At 49.0% G+C, this 22,150-nt stretch overlaps 1 protein-coding gene across 1 annotated transcript in view; it reads right to left on the bottom strand.

The window, feature by feature from the left end:
* Positions 1 to 3,519: 3,519 nt before the first annotated feature.
* Positions 3,520 to 22,150, bottom strand: part of CCBE1 (collagen and calcium binding EGF domains 1) — a 178,508-nt gene continuing 159,877 nt past the window's right edge. Inside the window, exons 6-11 of the mRNA XM_066353046.1 lie at positions 15,346 to 15,449; positions 10,326 to 10,446; positions 6,711 to 6,850; positions 6,576 to 6,611; positions 5,846 to 5,881; positions 3,520 to 3,895 (exon numbers count right to left, since the gene is read on the bottom strand). Of these exons, the coding sequence (XP_066209143.1) occupies positions 3,668 to 3,895; positions 5,846 to 5,881; positions 6,576 to 6,611; positions 6,711 to 6,850; positions 10,326 to 10,446; positions 15,346 to 15,449 (665 nt within the window). The 3' untranslated portion in view covers positions 3,520 to 3,667. The remainder of the gene's footprint in view (positions 3,896 to 5,845; positions 5,882 to 6,575; positions 6,612 to 6,710; positions 6,851 to 10,325; positions 10,447 to 15,345; positions 15,450 to 22,150) is intronic.

Here is a 22,150-nt window from a genome sequence, read left to right as displayed (position 1 = left end):
GTCATGACACACGTGCTCCCCTCCCCACGGGGCACTTGCTTTGGGGATCTAATCAAGGGCATTGAGGTCGCTGGGGGGTGTATAAAAGAGCCTCCTTCTTGTGGTTTCCCTAAAGGCACATTGATATTTGTGGAAGGAGCACGTGAGGTCCAAGATTTTATGCTTTAACAATTATAGTCATGGTCTTTTTTTCTCAAATGGAAAATCATTTTTTGATTTGTTGTGAAACATACATGCTGACAGCGCCAGGAAAAAAAATTTATTTATTTCCCTGAATTTATTATTAATAGCTTCAGATGACTCTACCAGTTGTTTGGCCCGGATTCCTGCAACTCAATGTCGTTCGCAGGGAGGTTATCCGACAGATGTTAAGTTTGCATAATGAGGAGTGGAGGGAGAGAGGGAGGGGCAGTAACACACAAAACAAGACATTTGCTGTCACCCCAGGGAGATGTCTGGCAAGGAGACTGTCTTCCCCTGCAGGTCTAGAAACAGGGCTCATAAGGCCCCAGTAGCTCGGCACCCTGGAAAGGGAGCATGCCCAGAGCCAGGGTGCCTTTCACCTAGGATGTGCTGGGGTAACACTCCGCCCCCATGCCAACGTGCACTAATTACTGACCTGTTTAACTGTGGACATGCCTCTCTGAGTTTACACAGTAGAAATGGCTTCAGTTGGTCAACTCATTTTGCGGCAGGTGTTGGCATTAACACAGAAGAGAGAAGACAGCATTCCCTCTGTACCCCCATACCCTTGGGCATAGTAAAGCTCACGATTTCTTCCTCTGGGATTGGGAAGGGATGGGGGACAGTCCCAAACTAAAATGTATGCCTTCCCTGAATTATTTTCAATGGCAAGTTTTTATTCCCATCACTTTCTCGAAACAGAAGCAATCTCTTAAGTCCTGTTCACATGTCTTCCTTGTGAGGGTGCAGACAATTGAAGCCAACATTTCTGCCAAAGGGTTGAAGAAGTATACAAAGACCTCCCCCCAAAACATGAAGAGGCATAGCAAAACCATAGCAAATTGTATCCCCCAAATAGCATCCCTATTTTGTTTTATGCACATGGCCTATTTAGACAGTGAAGCTTTAGTTTTGTGTCTGTAACTAAACGCTACATTAGAAATAACAGTGCCTTATCATGTCTTGTCTTTGAGAAGTGTAATCCGGGTACACAGAGTACATATTTAGGCCTGTGGTCCTAGTCCAACTTTTGAAAATCTGAGGATAAATAATTATGTTATAAATTGACCAGATCCAGCCAATTGAGATGATAAAACAGAGGTTCTTGTGTGTATTGCTGGAAGATAGTATCCAGAATAATCTCAGGAACCCTAGATATTACTCCTATCAGTTCATCCTTTTAATAAATTTATCCTCGCTTCTGCACGCCCAATGTGTAGCTTGCTTGCATCTTATGAGCATTTAATGATCAAGACTATTTTTTCTAAACACAATCTACTGGTAAGAAAAAGAAAAGGTAATAAAATTCCTTATTTAAAAAAAGCAATCAAAGACAGACCTCATCATTTCTCATAGAGCCTGGGCATAATATTCTTTTGCATTTATCTGCCCACAGCCTTCCAATATCCTGGTCCCCACACAGACAAACGTGAACTGTCACCAGATGGGAGCTGACTGCTGCTCAGTGCATTTCTCCGTAAACCTGGGGCTGGCGAGGCTGCAGCGAGAGGTGCTAGGAGACGGGCATTGAGAATGTGCTCGCTCTCAGCTGTAACACGTGGGTGGGCAGCCATGGGGGATTTTGCAAGAGGAAGGAGGAGGGATGTGCTTATGAAAAACTTAGCCGCTGGCTGGCTGACTGGAGCCCTGTGTTTCTAACGTGATGGGAAAGAAGGCTGTTACCCTTGGAGACCCCAAACAGAAGCCCTTCGTCTCATTCTGAAAGGGGTGGTCGAAAGCGGCACACGAGTCCCAACAATTTCCCAGGAGGAGCGCTACATGGTGGAGAAAGAGAAGGAGCCAAAAACACAAGGGGGAAATCACAGGGTGAGAAATGGAAACCCTAACACGAGCAAACATGAACTGTGATGGGTTAGCTAGTGAGTGAGATTCAACCCGAGGGTGGAGATCTCCTGAACAGGGCGGTGAAAAGCCATTCTGCGTGTCACACGAGAACGTGAACTTGAAGACACCTGTCAGCAGCAGCCCACCAAAGCCAAGAGGTTCCCCAACAACAGCTCTCCACAGGGGGAAACGCTCCTGCTGGTCTTCCGGGCTCTTCCCCTTCTCCCGGCTCTGTGCGTCCAAGGAAAGCTTGCCCCAGAATCTGCTTCCCGCTGGGACCCAGAGCGCAGAACAAACACGGCTGAATGGGAGGTTCGGGAGTGTACCCCTTCCCCAGGATGCCTCACATTTTCTGGAAAAGGGACTCAAGGGGAAGGCCTGCAAGAACTGGGACTTGAACTGGATTATGGACCATTAAGGGAAAATGGGACCAGTGGGAAGGAAATTTCTGCCAAACAAGGAAAATTGTTGTTATTGTTTTTTCCCCTCCACATCATTCAATAGTGTATAATTCTCTATGTTGGCAAGCTCGACTGGCCCCAGACGAGGACTTCTAATTCCCAAGGAGAGCACACTGACTTGTCTCGGCCCATCAGCGGAGTTCCTGCCCAAGGTTCCCCTTCCTCCTGGCCAGCAAACTAAGCCAGCCATCTCCTCCCAGCCCCAGGCCCCGTTGTACATCCATCCAGCCCGGATCACAGCCTAATGGCACCTCTGGGCACCCAGTCAGAGCCTGGGAGTTTCTGCACCTCTCTCTAAGGGTCAGCCAGCATCGTTCAACAAATAATCTGTGATTTACTGAGCAAGCCCACATGTTCAATCACGTAGATTTAAAAAATCCTGGCAAACCAGGAGCCTATTATCCTAAGGTGATTCAGGGCCCTTTATTCATTTTGCTTTTTTAAAAAGAGGACTTAGTCCTACATGTGCAATGACTTCCTTTTCTGACTAGGATCCTTGCAGACAAGTGTGGCATGAACACTTACTAGTGACGGTTGAATTTAGAATGGGGCAACCTATGACAGTATCATGACTAATTTTCTCCATTCCCCTAATCTCTGCTCCTTCCTAACTCTTTCTGATTTTTCATTGAAAGCAAGAAATCAGGTGGGATGAGAGGCTAGAAAACTAAAAAACAAGAAAACAGAATCATCCCCCAAAGTCCATGTGTGTTGCCGCCTCCCCCTTTTCACTGAAGGGGTAGCGGTCCCTGTTGGATACGGATCTGACTATTTTTATAAGTGACCTCACATTTCTTGGAGCTCACCTCACCACTTTTCACTTTTATTCTCTCAAATTTCAGGTACTGTGAGAGTCCTTAGCTCAGAAGTCCAGAGGTTCCTAAAAGAAAAAAATAAATAAAAGAGCAGTTCCAATGTCGACCACCCCCAGCTGCTCTCAGAGGGAGGCGTGTCAATCAACCACTCCCTCATGTCTCTAGGATGTCTAGCAGGGGCCTCTGAAAATGGTATTTGAAAGAAAAGAAGTAGGGAAAAGGCAGAAAAAGAAAAAAAATGTATTTTGTCTGGGTTTCTAGTGGAAACTTTTTGTTTGTTTTCTACTTTTCTTTAGATGATTTAACTGCAGGTGTGAAGATCCTTCTCTTCTTTTGGCGTGAAGATGTCAGCATGGTCCAAGGTTAAAAGTCTCTGGGGGCCCCCCAGTCTCTTGTCTCAGTTCTTTTCGGGTAGTCGTCTCCAGAGCCGAAGTCCGTGGTTTCCCGGTGGCTGGAATATTCCTGAGGTAAGGGGACCGCCTCTGCTGACGAGTGAGGCTGCTGCTCGAACACCCTATCCTGCAGCTCGTTGATGTCATTCCGGATCTCGGCCAAAATCAGCAGCAGGAAGTCGAAAGAACCAGGGGGTCCCTGTGCACAGGAGAGGAATCAAAGCTGGAACACCACAGGCTCAGCCCCTGCATGGCCTGGCCGCTCCCATGGCTCCCCAATGTGCTCTTCCCGCTGCGTGCTGGCCACTGCTTAAGTATACATATAATCCCATGTCCCAAATGGAGACAACGAAGGGACTAGGACAGGGGTCCCCAAACTATGGCCCACGGGCCGCATGCGGCCCCCTGAGGCCATTTATCCAGCCCCACCACACTTCCGGAAGGGGCACCTCTTTCATTGGTGGTCAGTGAGAGGAACACAGGATGCGGATGCAAAGCGCGGTGGCGCTCACCTACAGTACTACTTCCGGTGATGCGGGATGCACGCTTCACGGCTCCAGAAGAGTGTCATATCACTTGTTATGGCTAGCAGTGACAAATATGGAACCGGACATTGACCGTCTCATTAGCCAAAAGCAGGCCCATAGTTCCCATCGAAATACTGGTCAGTTTGTTGATTTAAATTTACTTGTTCTTTATTTTAAATATTGTATCTGTTCCTGTTTTGGTTTTTTACTTTAAAATAAGATATGTGCAGTGTGCATAGGGATTTGTTCATAGATTTTTTTATAGTCCGGCCCTCCAACGGTCTGAGGGACAGTGAACTGGCCCCCTGTGTAAAAAGTTCGGGGACCCCTGCACTAGGATAACAGCCTGAGGGATTCCTCAGATTCCCTTCTGATCCCCTCGTTTCCTGACATATTCACTTCTCTTTTCTCCCAATTCTAGACCACCTCAAATCTGGTAGAATGAAAGGACAGGAGAAATAACCTTCCCAGGTGACTTTCCAAAGAAATACGGGAGCTACTATGGAGGCGAAGGGAAGGGTTCAGAGGCTTGGGTTCTGCTGGGTTTGATCTCAGCTCTGCTACTTACTAGCTGGTTTGGGGCAAGTTACTGAATTACTTTGGGTTTCCATCTCCTGGTCCATGAAAAGGGGATAACAGTCTCAACTTCATTGGATTTCACGGGCTTTCAAGTGAGTATTTAAATGAGTTAATACATGGAAGGGCTGAGGACCATAGCAAATGCTCAGAAACGTTATCTTTTACAACAAAGTTACCCGAGCATTTATAAGGAAGCCTGGCTATAACTGCAGCCTAAAGGAAGTTGGGAGGCCCTCTGCTGCTGTGCTAGACACAGCAGCTCACATCTGCAAATCCTTAGCAATGCAGAGCATCCTGACATCATTGGACGCTCACCGGAGCGCGGCGGATCAGATTCCACTTGGCGTAGCAGGGGAGGGAACGAATACCTGGGGATGATGCTCAGTGACATGGCCACGATCGGAGCACTACCAGATGGAAGAGCTGAGGTGGGAACCCAGCCAGATTCCTCCCTCTAATGCTAAAGCTCTCTGTCTTTGCTCAGAAATGACACTGACTTCTTTGAAAGCAATGGAGTTGCTTGAACGTCCTGTGCCTTTGGATACTGCTGATTTTCATCTTCAATCTCTCAGACACCACACACATACTCAGCTAATTTCTCCTCAGTGGTCCCCAAAGCCCTGCATGTCTCTGACTTTCTGGAGGGACGCACATCTGACCCACTAGGGCTACAGCGGTGGCTGACGTCTTAAGCACTCAGAACGAGGACTCGGCTCCAGAGACTTCCTTTCTAGTATCTTCAGATGTTTTATGACATACCTGAAAACAGACTCATGGCATCCTGAGGTTTTGAATCTTAAGACATTCCAAATAGAGGTTAGCCATGATACAAGAGGAAGCATAAGACAACAAGTTTTCAAAATAAATGCCAAGCAGCTGCTGAAGGCCCTGTGCTTTTCCTGCTAACCACCTCGCTCCGTTCGGGCGGGCTGAGCAACAGCTGGAAGAAGCCGGCTTTGGCTTATTAGCAACTCACAGGCTTCTCAGAGCTGCTTCCCAGAGAGTATTCCCACTGGGGAAGCAAGGCAGATGGTGCTACTTACCGGAGACCCTCGGGGTCCAGGTGCTCCTCTCTCCCCCTAAAAGCAGAAAAGTCAGGGTCAGCTTTCTGCACCGTGAGAATGCCACCACCGCAGTCTCTACTTAGACACCCACCACGACCATCTCCCTGCCCAAAATAACCAACATTTTTCACTGGAAACAAATATTACACTTCAGCCGGACTCATGGGACCACTTATTTGAACAGAACTGCTTGGGTCAAGTGTCTCTCGTTCCAATTCCCCCCAAGGTCATATATTTTCAAACCAGATCTGACAAGAGGAATGCATGTATTTCCAGGCGTGTGCGAGCAGTTTAGGAGCTTTCTCAAATAACTCACACTGACTTTATGAGGCGAGCAGCGGCGGCTCTCAAAGGGAACCTACCTCCAACTTACACAGGGCGGAACTTCTCCTGCCCCACACTCGTCACACACAGAGCAGCCCTGCAGGAGAACACTGGCTAAAGAGAAAAACATCTGCTACTACGACAACACAGGGGTTGTGTAAGATTTACAGGCCTAATCTCTCTTCGGAGTGATTTTGGTGGTTGTTTTGTTATGATTGTTTCAACATTTAAGGAAATTGACTTTTAGATTTTCTTTCCAGTGTTTTGGGATGTGGGGAGTATACCTGAGTCTCAGTTTTGCCTGCAAAATGGGGCCAGTAGCCAGGGCCGAGCTGTATGGAAACCCAGAGACCTTAGGCTTTTAAGGACCACTCATTAGACTCACCTTAGAGCCATCTTTTCCTGGTGCACCTGGCGGACCCTACAAGACAACGGGGTCTAGTTTAACAGAAGGAAAAAGCAGGGGGCAGGGACACAATTGTCTCGACAACAAGACATAGGTCTCTGACAAAATACTGACCACAGGGCCCCTCCGGCCTTGCTTGATGTGGGACAGATCAGGAGACGGTCCCATGGGTCCCATTGAGCCCCGAGGGCCCGGCTGCCCAGGAGGGCCCGGCATGCCGGGGAAGCCTGGGCTGCCCTTGGGTCCTGGAGAGCCTGGAATCAAAGAACAGCTCGTTAGCTCCACATCCCGCAAGGCGCAGGCTCACGAGAGGCTCCGAGCCCTTGTAGCCATTTCTCTGTGTACTCTGTCCTTTGCCTTCTGACACCTCCACTGAGATGTCCCACTGGCATTTTATTTAAAATTTTTATGTGTTGATTTCAGTGAGAGAGGGAGGAGAGAGAGAGAGAGAGAGAGAGAGAGAGAGGGAGAGAGAGGGAGAGAGAGACAGGAACATTGATCTGCCCTTGTATGTGCCTTGACTGGGAATCGAACCAATAACCTCTGTGCTTCGGGATGATACTCTAACCACCGAGTTATCCAGCCAGGGCTGTCCCATTGGCATTTCAAATTGAACCTAGCCTAAACTAACGTCCTCTTTTCCTCTCTTTTCTTGCACCACCAGTCACCACACACTTGAGCCAGCATCTTGAGAGCCTCCCTCTAGATTTCCCTGTTTCCATGCCCCCCGATCAGTGACCAGTTCCCATGTATTTTACCTCTTCCACACCTCTTACACCTGTCTGTCCCTTTGTAGGCCCTCGGTCATAGCAGGGTGGTGGTCACCACACCTGGAGAGTGGGGTCACGAGTCTAGGGTCCAGCATCGAGAGACCTAGGTCTGAGTCTCAAACAAGCTGCTTGTCTTCTTTCACCCTTAGTTTCTCATCCGTGGAGCTGAGCTCATAAAAATCATGCTCAGAGTGCTCTGAGCATGAAATGAGGTTTCGGATAAGCACACACATCACTCAGCGTAGCACCTCACACACAGAAAGCGCTAAAAGAACTGTTAGGCTTTCCTTGAATAATTTACCCAAACTTAAAGGCAGTCAATATTCCATTCAAACCTGTCTCACACCCTTGCCCCAGTGCTGGTTCCAATAAATCCTGAAAGAACTTATCTGGGAGTGGACCAGTCCTTTCTGTAACTAAATACTTAACCTCGAATAGAACACAGACAGGCCTGAGATGATGATAGCTTACCTTCAGTTACAGAATCAAGGAACTGCAGAGGTCACTACATGTCAAATGCCTTCAAAATGTGGGGCTCTGATATGCAAATGGCCCCTTGTACATAACAGTGGGGGCCCCAGAGCAGCAGCCACCCTCTCAGGGCCAAAGCCCAAGGGTTCCAACTCAGTGTAGTTGCTTGTGCTGGTGCCTCAGTCGATCACAGGCCCGGGGACTGGGCTTTCAGCTGAGGCTGAGAGAAACCGCATTCTTGCTCTAGTGCCCTAACACCCCTCAGCCAAAGGCATCACAAACTGACGCCAGAGGAGTGAGGAAGAGACAGGCCTGGAGCAGGAAGCAGGGGCGGAGTCCACTGCAGAAGCCAGTCCTCAATCACGCTCTGCTCCATGGAGGACCCTGGACAGCTCAGACCCCGTTAGACACCAGAGGGCAGACTGGACCAGAGAGCCAGCAGGCCATCTGTTAGGAAGAAGGACAGCCAGTGGCTCCCCTGTCCCTAGTTTGTCGTTGCTGGAGTGATGTGTAGACCGGTAAGCGCACCCCCCTGGAGGAGGGAGGAGACGCATGCTAGGAATCCGGCTGTCGGAAGAGACCCACGTCTACCTCTACCCAGAGCAGCAAGAAGCCTCCTTCGTGAGGCATTTGCTAGAGAAAACCCCACCACGACCGACTGGAGTACATCAGGCCAAGGAATGAACAAGAGGCTCAACCCAAGGCCCGGACCGGCTCTCGTTCTCTGTACAGACTGAGACCCACGCCACCTGTGTTTGATGGAAACCAGGAGATTCAGAGTTAAGTAGAGAAGAAAACCCATAAAAAGCGAGGAAAGAATTTTGAGCCTTTGTTCTTTCTGACCATTCAACCTAAAATCTGCCATGTCCTTCCTCTTGAACAGATCCGACCAGGCTTCCCAGCCCTGGACAGGGCAGGCCACCGGGGCCTCCCTTCTTGAGCGGGAAGTGCAATGCATCACGGAGGGACATGCAGATAATGTTTAGCCTATTTGCTTTCGCTCTTTGTGTCCTGTCTTCCCAATTAAATTGTCAGGACGTCATTTGCAACACCCAGCACGCGGTTAAGCAATGATCAGCAGGGTTAAAACACTCCATGTTCTAGAATCCTTTGCTAACATTCAAACCGTTTCTTTTACTGGTGTGAAAAAAATCTATTGATCTATCAATCTATGGAGGGAATCATAATACAATATAAAACATCTTTCATACTTGTAAATTATAAAATATAACATCTTGTAACTCTTTTCTTAAAGTTCTCACTGCATTTATCCTGACGAAATAATAGGACATTGGGGATTTTCTTTAAAGTAATAAGGGTGAAATCTCCAAAACAGTATGGCAAAGCCGGACAAAAGGAGTACACACTATGCAATTCATGGCTATGAAGTTCTAGGACAGCCAAAACCGTAGCGACAGAAAGCAGCAGGTGTCTGCCTGGAGCTGGGGAGGGCAAGCAGACTGCAGACAGGCGCGAGGGCATGTTTTTGGTGATGGAAAGTCCTGTACGTTTGATATGGGCAGAGGTGGTGGTGGTTAGTGCTTGGCCGAGGATGTATATGGGCATCAGAAGTTGTAATTTAAATAATCTTTTTGTGTGTGTGACAGAGACAGAGAGAGGGACAGATAGGGACAGACAGACAGGAAGGGAGAGAGAAGCATTACTTCTTCATTGTAGCACCTTAGTTGTTCATTGATTGCTTTCTTATATGTGCCCTGACCAGGGGGCTACAGCAGAGCAAGTGACCCCTTGCTCAAGCCAGCCACCTTGGGCTTTAAGCCAGCGACCTTTGGGTTCAAGCCAGCGACCATGAGGTCATGTCTATGATCCCTTGCTCAAACCAGTGACCCCGTGCTCAAGCCGGATGAGCCCAGGCTCAGCCTGCAACCTCAGGGTTTTGAGCCTGGGTCTTCGATGTCCCAGTCTGACGCTCTATCCACTGCACTACTGCATGGTCAGGCTAAATGAATAATTTTATTGTATGTAATTGTAGCTCAATAGGACCGACTTGTAAAGAAAAAATACATACACAAGTAAATATTGACACAAATGTGTTCATAAACAGCCGGGGGGGGGGGGGGGGGAGGACACAGGCCTGGGGAGTACTGGGAGTCAGGCGGCCGTGCGTCGTTGGAGCTGGGTGATGGGCCCACAGGAGTGCATCATATGGCTCTACTTCTGTGCATATTAAGGTTAAAAAATAGTTTTCATTTAATTTCTCTGTACCTTAATATGATCTCTAAGAATCCTATCCAAGCCCAGAGAAAAGACTTTCTTCTCCCAAATTACTGTTGGTGATGACGTTTCTCAGGCTTGAGGCTCTAATATCCAAAGGCCCGCTTATCACACGGGGGTGGGTGCTCCCCGATTCCTGCTTCTGCGCTCTTCCATGGAAGCTCACGAACTCCGTCTAGCCCCCTCTGAACATGAGCGCTTGGGAGGCTCTGGCTGGTGACTATCACCCTTCAACACCCTTGTCCACACTCACCAGGGGGGCCCTGGCCCCCGGGCAGGCCAGGAGGTCCTGGAAGGTAGGTGTTTGATGCCAGTGCCTTGTCACCATTGATGTACTTGCCCAGGCCACTGGCACTGTTGGGGAGCAGGGCAATCTGCAGAGAGAAGGGGTACCTCGGTCAGGAAGTGACGCTCGGTCACCAGGGAGAGTCTTCGCACTGTGTTGGCTGCAAAGGTTGCAAAGCCTTTTCGTGATTTCCCTTCATCCACGCCCATTATAGCTCAAAGGGACTACAGAGGGCCTCCTTCTAAACCCAGAGTTCTTCCAGCAAACCCAACCTGCATGTGGTCACTCAGCTAGTGAGAGGGCAAAGCTGGCTGGGCTCCAGATCACTGAGACATCACCTTTAGACTCGTCATTCTGTAATGAATAGTCTACCTGTGTCAGACTCTCCAGTTGTTAATTATATTATGTCTCAGACATCTACTGAGGACCTACAACCTGCCAGGCCCTGTGCTTGGTCCTAAGGTAGCAGCAGTGACCAAGACATGGCCACTGCTCTTGAAGACCTTTCAATCCTGGGAACCCGGACTATGCGTGTGGCTGACAGTTCACTTGCATGCTCAGGTGTTTGGGAGCTAGTGGGAACAGCAGCTGGGATGGTTTTAAAATATGTCCTCACATGGAACACTACAACCTTCAGAACACTGGAGGTTCATTTCCCACCTCCCGTGTGGGCTGGTCTTGGAGACTTGCTTCTAATGACTAGACAATGACAATGTGTAACTTCTGAGGCTAGGTCATAAAAGGCACTGTGGCTTCCTCTTTGCTCTCTCTTGGATTTTAGGGGGTCATTCCAGTGTAAGCTGGAGGGATCCCACAAATGAATGATCTTCAGATTCCTGCGTCCAGGCAAGCTGTGAATCTGGGAGCCCTGGGAAGAACTGAATGCTACAACTTCCGTTTCTGCACTGACGCAAGGGGAGAAGGGCAGCCTTTATTGTTTAGGGCTGTGAGGTTTACCCAAGGAAATCTTCTCTGGATGCCTAGCATAGCCTCTGGAACATACGAGTGCTTGGCAAATGGTATTCTAGTTAGTTCCTTGCAAGAAGCTAATTCAGGGGTGCAAAATCCAGTAGAAATGGACACATTTCTGAGGGTCACAGCAACCCGCAGAGGACTTCCTGTGGGCCCAGAGTCTGCAGAAACAAGAGATCCCACAGTTTTCTGGAGAAAATGGCACTGTCCTCATGTCTTCCTGGATGAGGCCCTTCCCAGAGGGCAACTCAAACTAGGAGAAGGCGCCCAGCAATCTCCTCCTTGACTTTGGAGTGCTCCAAGGCCCTAAGCCCATTTTTGGATCTGAGCTTTCAAGGGAGGTACCTACAACCTGTGTGTGACCGGAGGCCACCAAGCCGGAACCCAGTTGTGCCCCGGAGAGTTCAATGTCAGCATAGAGCACTAAATTAGCATTGTGCGACGTTCTCTCTCTTATCAAGGCTTACAGAGACTTGGAATGACTACTCTGGGAGCCAGAAACATAGGGCTGCGTGGTGATTTAAATGACCATGGGTCATTATTTTTTATTTTTACTTTCACTTTCATGGGCAAGTCAGCAGGTTGCACCTCTGGTTTCCTTCCTCGGGGATGTATTTCCTCCTGTCCCCCAGAGACCGGAGGCCCCAGTGAAACTCTGGCGCAGCAGAGTGAGGCACACCCTGCCGTGAGGCCACAGCCCCGCGTCTGGAGTGTCAAGGCCGGCACGTACCTTTGATAATAAGGAACTCCTTATCAGGCTCGATAGGAACAGCAGGAAAACGGACAAGCCTAGGACGACGGGGAGTTTAGGGTGAACTACAGGTGTGTCCACTGAACTGAAGCGAAGACACCAGCCTGTGGATGGTGACAGGCCGGCCTGGGGGAGCTCTGCTGTCCAAGGTGACCTTATCTGGCTTTGGAAGGTCCTCAGCATCCGGCACTAGTGTCTGTTTCTGAGGTTTCGCACACCGGTTACAAAACATGATTCTGATGGAGCTCCCCTGCCAAGATCGCCTCCTCCCGCTGGGTGGGTGTTGGTTTGGGGCCGGCTGGATCCAGCTTTAGAAACTAATGATTTTTCTTACAGAGACAGATATTCTTGCCAATGGAAGAAATCCAATATAAATGAAAAATGAACATTGTGATGATATGTGGTTTGTGCTTTGGCCAGTAACTTTTACCTGATCAGCCTCATGGAGAACAAAGTCTTCCATTCCTCTGCAAGGGGCCTGCCTTAGTCCTGTGTCCAACTAGCCCCTTAACGGGAGCACTTGGGGTTTTCCTAAAAGGTGAGATCACAGGAAACCACAGAGGGTTTCGGCAGGACCCTCCTGCAGGCTGCACGACGTTCCAGCTCCAGTACAGCCATGAGGCCAAGGGGGTTGCTGCCCCTCCCACCTGGTCTGCTCACAGGCCCTGCAGCACGCCACAGAGCACGCACCAGGCTGCTGGGGGCAAGGTCCTAGTCCTCTTTCAGCTCTGCTCCTACCCAGCATACCACGCTACCACTGTCAGCAGACGGCCCATTTTACAAAGACAACTCATCTTTTAAAGTAAAAACACAGACCTTTGCCAGTTACTGGAAGTCTCTCCACGTGTCCTGACCCAACCAGTCTCCTCCTTTCCCCCAGAGCAAGTGCTCTCCTGCTTTATACCACTGCCCATGTTTTTAAAAGTAACTTATCACCCAAGTGTGCATGCCTGGACACTATGGTTTAGTGTCGTCCATTAAAAAAAATGTCTTTTAAGTTTTTTCTTTTTCATCTGCAGGTCCACCTCTTTGTTGTCTTTACAATTTACCCGCTGAAGAACGCAGGCCACGTGCTCTGCCGGGTGCCAGAGGCTGGGTGCGCTGACGGCTTCCGCGCAGTGCGGGGCAGCACGTTTGCACACCGTGCGCACTGTGTGGCCGGCCACGGCCCAGGACACGGGTTCCTACCTCTTAACCAATGTTCACTTGGACGGGTATTCTTTGTTCTTTTTTTTAACAGGACAGACAGCATTAGTGGTAGAGAGGTGACGTTAAAGGCCAACTGCGAATCCCAACACCGCACAGGAGCAGAGAGAAGATGTAGGTGTAAGTCTTCATGGGCAGTGACTGCTCCTCCCTGAGAATATCAGCATCTTTCTTGCAGGTTCATGGTGAGAACTAAATGAGATCCTGGCTAACAAATGGCTTTTAAGCTGCAAACGCAACACATTCTGATAGGCCCCTTTAGAAATGAGTGGTTCAACATGTTCCTTGAACGTCAGCATGAGCTCAGGCCTGCCACATGCCACTGTGGAATTCAGCGTAAGGTGGACCCATTCCAGTCCAGCCCAACTAACTGCGTGAGGGTCACTGGAGCACTAAGAAGTACCATATTTTTCCCATGTATAAGATGCACCTTAATTTTGGGAACCAAAATTTGAAAAAAAAAATTACACAAAGTTATTGAACTCGTTTTATTCACCATAAAATTCATACAATTCATCAGCGTGAAAAAGCAAGGAATGTAAGTAAAAAATTTACAACCACTGTTTAAGATGCACTCAGTTTCCAGACCCCAAATTTTTCAAAAGAGGGTGCATTTTAGACATGGGGAAATACAGTACTTGTCATTGGATTTGTGTGGAGCGCTACAGCAGTGTTTTATAAAGAAGACAGATGTTGTGACACATAATTTTCAACATCTTTTAGTAGAACGCCTTTCATGGAACCTAAAACATTGCAGAGGTTAAGAGAAAACCTGATGTCAATTTAGCAACTGAATTTCTGAACATCATATGAGATTTAGCAGCGCTGATCCTAAGGATGTTCCAGGTTGCAAAGACCTTCCCTGTAGTCCTTGGACTATTAACTACCTGAGAGAGGCAACGGCATGGTTTTAGGTCTCAAGAAATTGATCGACTTCCTCCCCCAAGCCCTAATCCTCTGAACTGTGAAATCATCTTCTGTGAAACTTTTTGTGATCTGTTCAATAAATATTAATCTCAATCCCTGTTCAACCTCTGTGGAATATATGCAGATCTCTGTGTTTATGCTGATACACTTATAAGGTTTTCTGCCTGGCCTCTCTATTGGATCACAAACTATTTAGAATCATGATTATGTATTATACATGCCTCTGTTAAAGTTGATATAGATGTTTCACCAAAGATGTACGAAAGGCCTGCATGTTTGTCGAACACGGAAAAGCAATATTGTCTTCCACTTACTCTTTTGCCCTTTAGAAGAACTAGATGCCAAAGTTAAACAGATTATATACTACCCTTTGATGTCCTGAGGTGAGTGGTAGCAATTAAATTAACCAGTAAGTTTATGTTTTATCATTGTAAGAGCAATTTCTGAGTCGTGGACAAGCGGGTGCACTGACTGACCACAGGTATAAAAACACACCATCAACCTGGGGAAGGACACGTGGTCAGGAAATCCGGTCACCAGGTCCCTCACAGAGGCATTACTCACAGCACACCAACGTTACTAGAAAGTTGATATTCTGCCAGGCCTGCGTGGGGGACCTTGATGGAGAGAGTCTGTCCTCACCCCTGGTGACATGAGGTTCCCAAACGGCTGCTTTCCGAGGGGTATGGATCCCAGCCAAAACATAGGCTATAATTTTTAAATGCGAAAAGGAAAGCTACGACAGAAATCAATCACCAGCTTACGAAAATTTATAGAGAAGATGTTCTCGACTGACAAAATATCAGATAAAAATAGAGTCGCCTCTTTTTGGCCCAGGGCCATGCATCCAATCATTTTACAGAATGTCACAATAGTCCCAGTTCGCCCTCCGCAGCTCCGCCCCGCGCCCCTTCCCTGCAGGTCTATTTTAATAGTCACCCAATCCCCTCATTGGCACCAACCTCGCCTAACGCTCACCGAGGTCGCGGATTGATTTTCTTCTTGCCTCTAAACGCTCTCCCACCTCCTCTCTGCCGAGCCCCGCCCCGCCCCCCAGACTCTCCCACCTCCTCTCTGCCGAGCCCCGCCCCGCCCCCCAGACTGGGACTGCTTCTACCTCCAGGCACGCACCTTCTGCTTCAGCTGCAGCACGGTCTGCTTCATCTGGTGAAACTCCTTGCACGTCGCGCAGCACGTTCCGGCCCTCACCGCGTTCTCAGACTTGTCGTCGTGCCCTGAGAGAGGAGACGGGCTCCAGTCCGTCTGGGAGGCGGAGGACATCCAGCCCCACAGCCACGGCATCACGGAAGGCGGGCCTGGGGCGAGCTGGCTGGCAGTGGGGCCTGCGAGGGATTTCACAGTTCCCAGGGCACTGACAGACAGCACGCCCCGGGACAGGGACCTCACTGGATCTTGGGCTCAGCTGTTCTCATTTAGGCCTTCCAGCCTCTTCTCTTTCATGTGGGGAAACATGAACCTGGCCCTTTTATCAGGACCCTTCCAGGGGGCAGGCTGCATCAACAAGACATGATTTATACTCCCCTCCAATGGCCAATGTGCGCACGCTGTAAATTATCCCTGAGCTCAGGCAGTGGGACTTGAGTGCCGGGCTCACAAATCTGGTCCTTATCTGGTTCTGATCACCTGCTGATCAAAGGCAGCACGGCCAGGCCAGGGGGGTCACAGACCAGGGCTGGACACTGGCCTCCCTGCAGACATGAAGCAGGGATGGAAAACGTGCCAGGTACTCTGGACACGCCCACCTGGGGCCAGGTGGGACAGGCTCCGAGAAGGCATTCTGGCCATCCAAGGGCTTTCTGTAAAATCGTATTTTGCTAAAGAAAGAATGGGTGAGTGGTCAAGAATTCACACAGCTGTCTGCCTCCTGGCACTGAAATGGGCACAGACACCTGTGTGCTGGGAGACTAGACCCTGGAGGTCATCTTGCTACAGACCAGTAGGGGAGGACACCACAGGCTATACCAAAGGCGGCGATGGGGCGGGCCAGGAGCTGGGGGACAGGGTGTGCAAGCGTGTCGTAGGTGTGAAAGGACAGTGTGGCGTCAAGTAAGTAGAAACCCTCCCAGCTTCGGAGGCCTTTGGTGTTGGGCCAGGTATGCCGTCGGTGTGACAGGTAACAGTGCTACCTGGGATGCAGCTCAGGAACAACAGAGTAACACCTCCCCCAAGTAATTTCTCATGCTTTTCTTCTTCCTAGTCCCTCTTCTGGGAAACCCTCTTTGCTGCCTCCATTGGTGGAATTCTACCAACTAGCAAGACCCAACTCAAGTGTTCCATGAAGCCCACCTCTCTGCCTACAGAGATACTGCAGTCCTCTGAGGTCAGGTGGCGTTTACCACGTGTCTGCCTCAGATTCCGTGCAGAGAGGACCCTGGGCCTGGGAGCCACTTAAGAAACGGAGGTTACTTCTTGATGGCTCACATAGTGGATGCTCAAAAAATGTCTGTGAAATAGTGTTAGATGTTCAGCTGTCCTCACCCCCTCCCCCCAATTCATGTTGAAACCTTCACCTCCAGTGCCTCAGAATGCAACCTTATTTGAAAACAAGAGTCATTGCAGGTGTCATTAAGATGAAGCCATACTGGGGTAAGGGGGCCCGTCATCCGATAGGACTGGTGTTCTTATAGAATAGAGAACATTGGATACAGAGAGAACACCATGTGAAGAAGGGAGAGGCCAGGATCATGCAACAGAAGCCAAGGAACGGCAGACGGCCAGCGGACCCACGGAGACGTGGAGCCGGCGGAGAGACATGGACAGGGCTGCTCCCCACCCCTCAGCAGGAGGGCTGGTACAGTCCGATGAGCAGGACTGAATCCTGAGGAAGGCACAGCTCCTGTGAGCATCGGGCTTTGGCATGTAAGAATGACAACAGCACTTAACTCCTGGGACTGCTGTGCAGCATCAAAACCACCTGTAAGTCCCCAGAATGGTGCCAGGTACGTGACGCATGCCCCGTAAATGTTAATCTTACTGTTACTGTTGGCATCTTTTTTTTTTTTTGTATTTTTCTGAAGCTGGAAACGGGGAGAGACAGCCAGACAGACTCCCGCATGCACCCGACCGGGATCCACCCGGCACGCCCACCAGGGGCGACGCTCTGCCCACCAGGGGGCGATGCTCTGCCCCTCCAGGGGGTCGCTCTGCTGCGACCAGAGCCACTCTAGCGCCTGGGGCAGAGGCCAAAGAGCCATCCCCAGCACCCAGGCCATCTTTGCTCCAATGGAGCCTTGGCTGCAGGAGGGGAAGAGAGAGACAGAGAGGAAGGAGGGGGGGTGGGTGGAGAAGCAAATGGGCGCTTCTCCTATGTGCCCTGGCCGGGAATCGAACCCGGGTCCCCCGCACGCCAGGCCGACGCTCTACTGCTGAGCCAACCGGCCAGGGCACTGTTGGCATCTTTTTAAAAAATTAAGTTACCTACAAAATCACAGAGGTCTTTCCTTTGGGAAGAGCTCTTAGATGGTTTGAAGATAAATAATTATGGGTATAGGTCGGAGTATGCAATCTGTCCCAAATTGGGGCTCACCTATCCTGTAGTGTGTCCACAGTCCTGTCAAATGTGGAGTTAAAATAATCTGGTGTATGCTACATGAATAACTCTTTTAGAAATATGGGTAGACATCTTTGACTTTGTTTTCAGTCCTCTCAGGGTAGCCATTGAGTGCCTCTGACCATGACCATGACCATGACCATGTTAAGTGGTGTAACAACATATTGCTCCAACCTGTTCAGACTTTAAAGGTGCAGTATTATCACTTAGCCACATGGGGGCAGATAGCTCTAATGTTTACTGATGTACAGCAGGCTACACAGACATCCTGAGCATTAGAAATAGAATTCTTTATATACCATATTAGTAATATGTAATAAACATAGAAAAAATAATGTCCCCAACATATTGCACATGAGCAGTGTCATAAACAAAGCATGTTTGTTTTTCAAGTCGATGGGGCCAATGTGTGCCCTTGCAGGTCTCAACCCTGGTGGCACATTACAACCACCCGGGGGGGGGGGACTTTTAAAAATCCCACTGACTATGTTGCACCCAGCTAGGAGTCACAGCAGGGGTTAGGATCAGCCTTGTTCAGAGCTCCCCATGTTGAGAACTACTGACCTATGGATTAGAGGAGCTTGAAAGTGATATGAAACACCTGGCTGTCCCTGACACTTTGAACTGTAATAAGTGACACTGGGAGGTCACGGTTACTTTATCAGAAAGTAAACAAGAGTTGAAAAATAAGAGGCCCGTAAGCTTAATTACTATGGAGCCAACATGTCCTTAATTTGACTCCTCATCAGGGCTGCACAGACTCCCTGGAATGACCAAACTGGCTCCAGCTACCCACTTGCAAAGAGGGCATCAAACTAACTGAGCAAGCCATTCCTGCCTATTAGCCAGACGGGTCCCCATGCCTGTGATAACCCGTCAATGATCAGAGCCAGTTAGTGCCAAGGCCGTCCCTGCTACTCTCCGCCCACGTTCTGCGGCTGTGCTTGAGTTTAAATTCCTCTGACTGCAACGTTCCAGATATCAGACAATGGAAAGTTAACACACACACACACACACACACACACACACACACGGAGGAGGAAAAGGAGGTTTTAGATCATGTGTTTATCCTTAATAATCATTACCTCCTCATCCAAAACAGAAAGTGACTGTGAGGAAATATTTGGCTTAATTAGCCCAAAACAGATGAAACCACTTAGCTGCCTCTGACGTTCCAGACACAAGGCTCGTCTGCCTCCCACCTTTGCTTGTGGCCGAGCTGAGGAGCTGGCTGTCAATTCTCTATCCGTTAGGTACAGTAAGTTCTCTGTTTTGGTGGTGAAGCTGGCATACCTTGGAGTCTTGGCCCTCACTCCGAAGGACAAAGAAGTGGCTGCACAGGGACTCACAGGGCTGGCAGGGCTTCTAGCCTTTTTATTTAGGCTACATCACGCCAGACTGCAGAAAATATCTACAAGGGCTAAAGGGTCTTCATAGCTCCCCTTGTCCAAACCTCCTTTCTACAGGGGAGGAAACTGGGGCCCGAAGACCCGCCCAACGATGCTCGGCTGGTTAACATGAAAGCAGCCACCAGCTGCCCTAACTTCAGAGCCAAGGAACTTTCCGGGGACAGCACCGCTGTCAGCCAAGCATCCTCTGGTTGTCAGACCATCAAAGCCAGCCCCTCGTGTTCTCAGTGGTCCATCACTTGAGTTATGACTTTAACATTCAGGGCGTACAATGCGCCTGTCCTTTCTCGGATGCTGCGTGTGAATTACTCCTCTCGGTCTGCAACTCCCAATATCCTTGGCTACTGGTGTTGGAATGTTTTTCTCAGTAAACTATTAAAGTCAAACACTGAGTCCTCTGTGCCTATGTGGTGAATTCATCAGAGACTAGAAACTGAACACGAAATACGGAGAAATTCTTTTACGGCTGCTGGTGGCAGGGGAGTGTGATATAGCCGACAGTGGTGTCATTTCAGGTTTAAAAAAAAATTACCAGCGGTTATTGTATTTCGAGGAGGAGGGAGTGAATTGGCAGCCGAGGCGAATCTGCGCAATGAGTTTGTTACAATCAAGCTCGGCGGTAGAGCCAGCAGACAGCTCTTTTGGGTTAAACAGAAAGACAGCCCCCCTTGGCCCCTGTAAACAGGAACATCCTGTCTGTCGGAATGGTAGGACGGAGGAGCGCTGTCCTGTTTTGTTCATCAGATGCTCTGCCGTCGGCAGCCAATGGCTTCCCTCTGGACTGTGTTGCTGCTGCATCTGAAAACATTCTTCCCTGAACGTCGACCAGATGATCTGCCAAGCTCAGCCCAGGGCTCAGAGTTTTCATGCTAATAAGTTAGAATTTTCCAAATTTCTAATTTTCAGGACACCATCATCATATAGGTGGTACCTTAAGACACTAGTTTTGGGATATTCACGTTTAATCAAAATTAACATTTTATTTTTTAAAGGACACTCTCTCTCTGACCTTTTAATGTACTGGGCATCATGAATCATTAAGGAGTGGGCATTAGTCACACGTTCTTCCCCAGACATCTGGACCCAGAAGCTTCTAAGGGAAGAAAGGCTTAGCAACACCCACAGGATCCAAAATTCCACAGAACACATGTGGGGAGATGCTGGAATAAGTGGCTGAGATAAAACATGACTTTAAATAAAGGTAATAGTAGAGAAGATACAAAAAATGTCATGAAGGTGAATACCCTTTATAATTATGACTACTCAGGTTTTTTACTGAACTCTCAGCCACAGAAGTCAAACTGGTTATATCTTAAATGAAATTCTTTCTTTTGTATTTTTCTGAAGTGAGAAACGGGGAGGCAGTCAGACAGACTCCTGCATGTGCCCGACCGGGATCCACCCGGCATGCCCACCAGGGGGCGATGCTCTGCCCATCAGGGCTGTTGCTCCATTGCAACCAGAGCCATTCTAGTGCCTGAGGCAGAGGCCATGGAGCCATCCTCAGTGCCTGGGGCCAACTTGGTTCCAGTGGAGCCTTGGCTGCGGGAGGGGAAGAGAGAGACAGAGAGGAAGGAGAGGGGGAAGGGTGGAGAAGCAGATGGACACATCTCTTATGTGACCTGGCCAGGAATCGAACCAGGAACTTTCACATGCCGGGCCGACACTCTACCACTCAGCCAGCCGGTCAGGGCTAATAGAATTCTTGATTGCTGGTACTGAAACTTTTGGTGCGTTTGAGAAATTTTTCCGAAGTACAATTTGTTTATCGGGAAAGGAAGCAGGAGGGTGTCCTCAGGGCTGACTGAGAAGCATGGACTAATTTCAGAGATGCAGTGAGAACCCCGTGTCGCCGTCCTGCGGCTGGGCCCATGGGTTCACACTGCCAAAGCAACAGACAGGAGGTGAGTGCCACCAAGGGTACCTTGTCACTGCTCAGAGCAACCCCGAGGGAACCACACAGCAGGGCGATGTTTGGGACTGAAGAGGGATGTGTTAGCAGAATCTAAGAATTACTGCAAGAGGTGGAGGCCACCAGAGACCAAAGCACTGGTAAATTCAGGCATATAAAATTTTACTTCAGTCTCTGTAAACAGTCTCTGCGTCACTAGTCTCTGCTAGTTAAGACCAGGTTTCACCAGGTGGCACTGCTTGTGGGGGGGACCAGGTCCTATTATTTGGAGATCACCACCATCAAGTGCCACCCTGACAGTCAGCAGCATTTGTTGCTGTTTCTGATGGCTGTGCTCTGGGTAGGGTTGCTCCACATCAATGAGATTTCATCCAAATAGAAATAAGATTTCACCTGAATACAAATGTGAGGCTAAAAGGGACAACGGAAGCTCTGGCCGGCTAGCTCAGTCGGTTAGACCATCATCCTGATACGCCAAGTTTGTGGGTTCAATCCCCAGTCAGTGCACATACAAGAATCAAGCAGTGAATGCAAAATTAAGTGGAACAACTGATTGATCTCTTTCTTTCTCTCTCTCCTGCTTCCTTTCTAAAATTGGAAAAAATAGAATGGAGTTGTCAGGCAGAGTAGCTACAGGCTTCCTGGCTCAGAGCATAGCTGGACATCCAATTCCAAAATAAGAAACGAGAAAGCTGCTCTCTTGGTACTAATTCTTAAGTCCACCCACACACTTACATATCTGTCAGTGACATGAAAGTGGGGCTGCCCCTCATTGGCAATGAGAGTCTTCTCATCAATACAGGACATGGCCTGAGAGGTAAATCACACCTCCGGCCCCTCCCACACCTTCTCCACCATGGAACAAAAATGTAGTGATTTTATTTTTGAATTAACAAAAAATAAAAGCCTCCTGCAAACTTTTTTTCTTTTCCTCAACCGGCCCCTGCTTTAAGTACCTCTGGGCATGCTGGCTTCACATGCTTCAGGTTTTAAATCGCTTTCACAGGGCCCTCTGGTTCATCCACGTTATGCCAAATTGCCCCA

This window comes from Saccopteryx leptura, chromosome 11, assembly GCF_036850995.1.
Source record: "Saccopteryx leptura isolate mSacLep1 chromosome 11, mSacLep1_pri_phased_curated, whole genome shotgun sequence".
Classification (NCBI taxonomy): Eukaryota; Metazoa; Chordata; class Mammalia; order Chiroptera; family Emballonuridae; genus Saccopteryx; species Saccopteryx leptura.
Note: the sequence above shows the minus strand (reverse complement) of the source record. Positions and strands in the feature narration are given on the sequence as shown.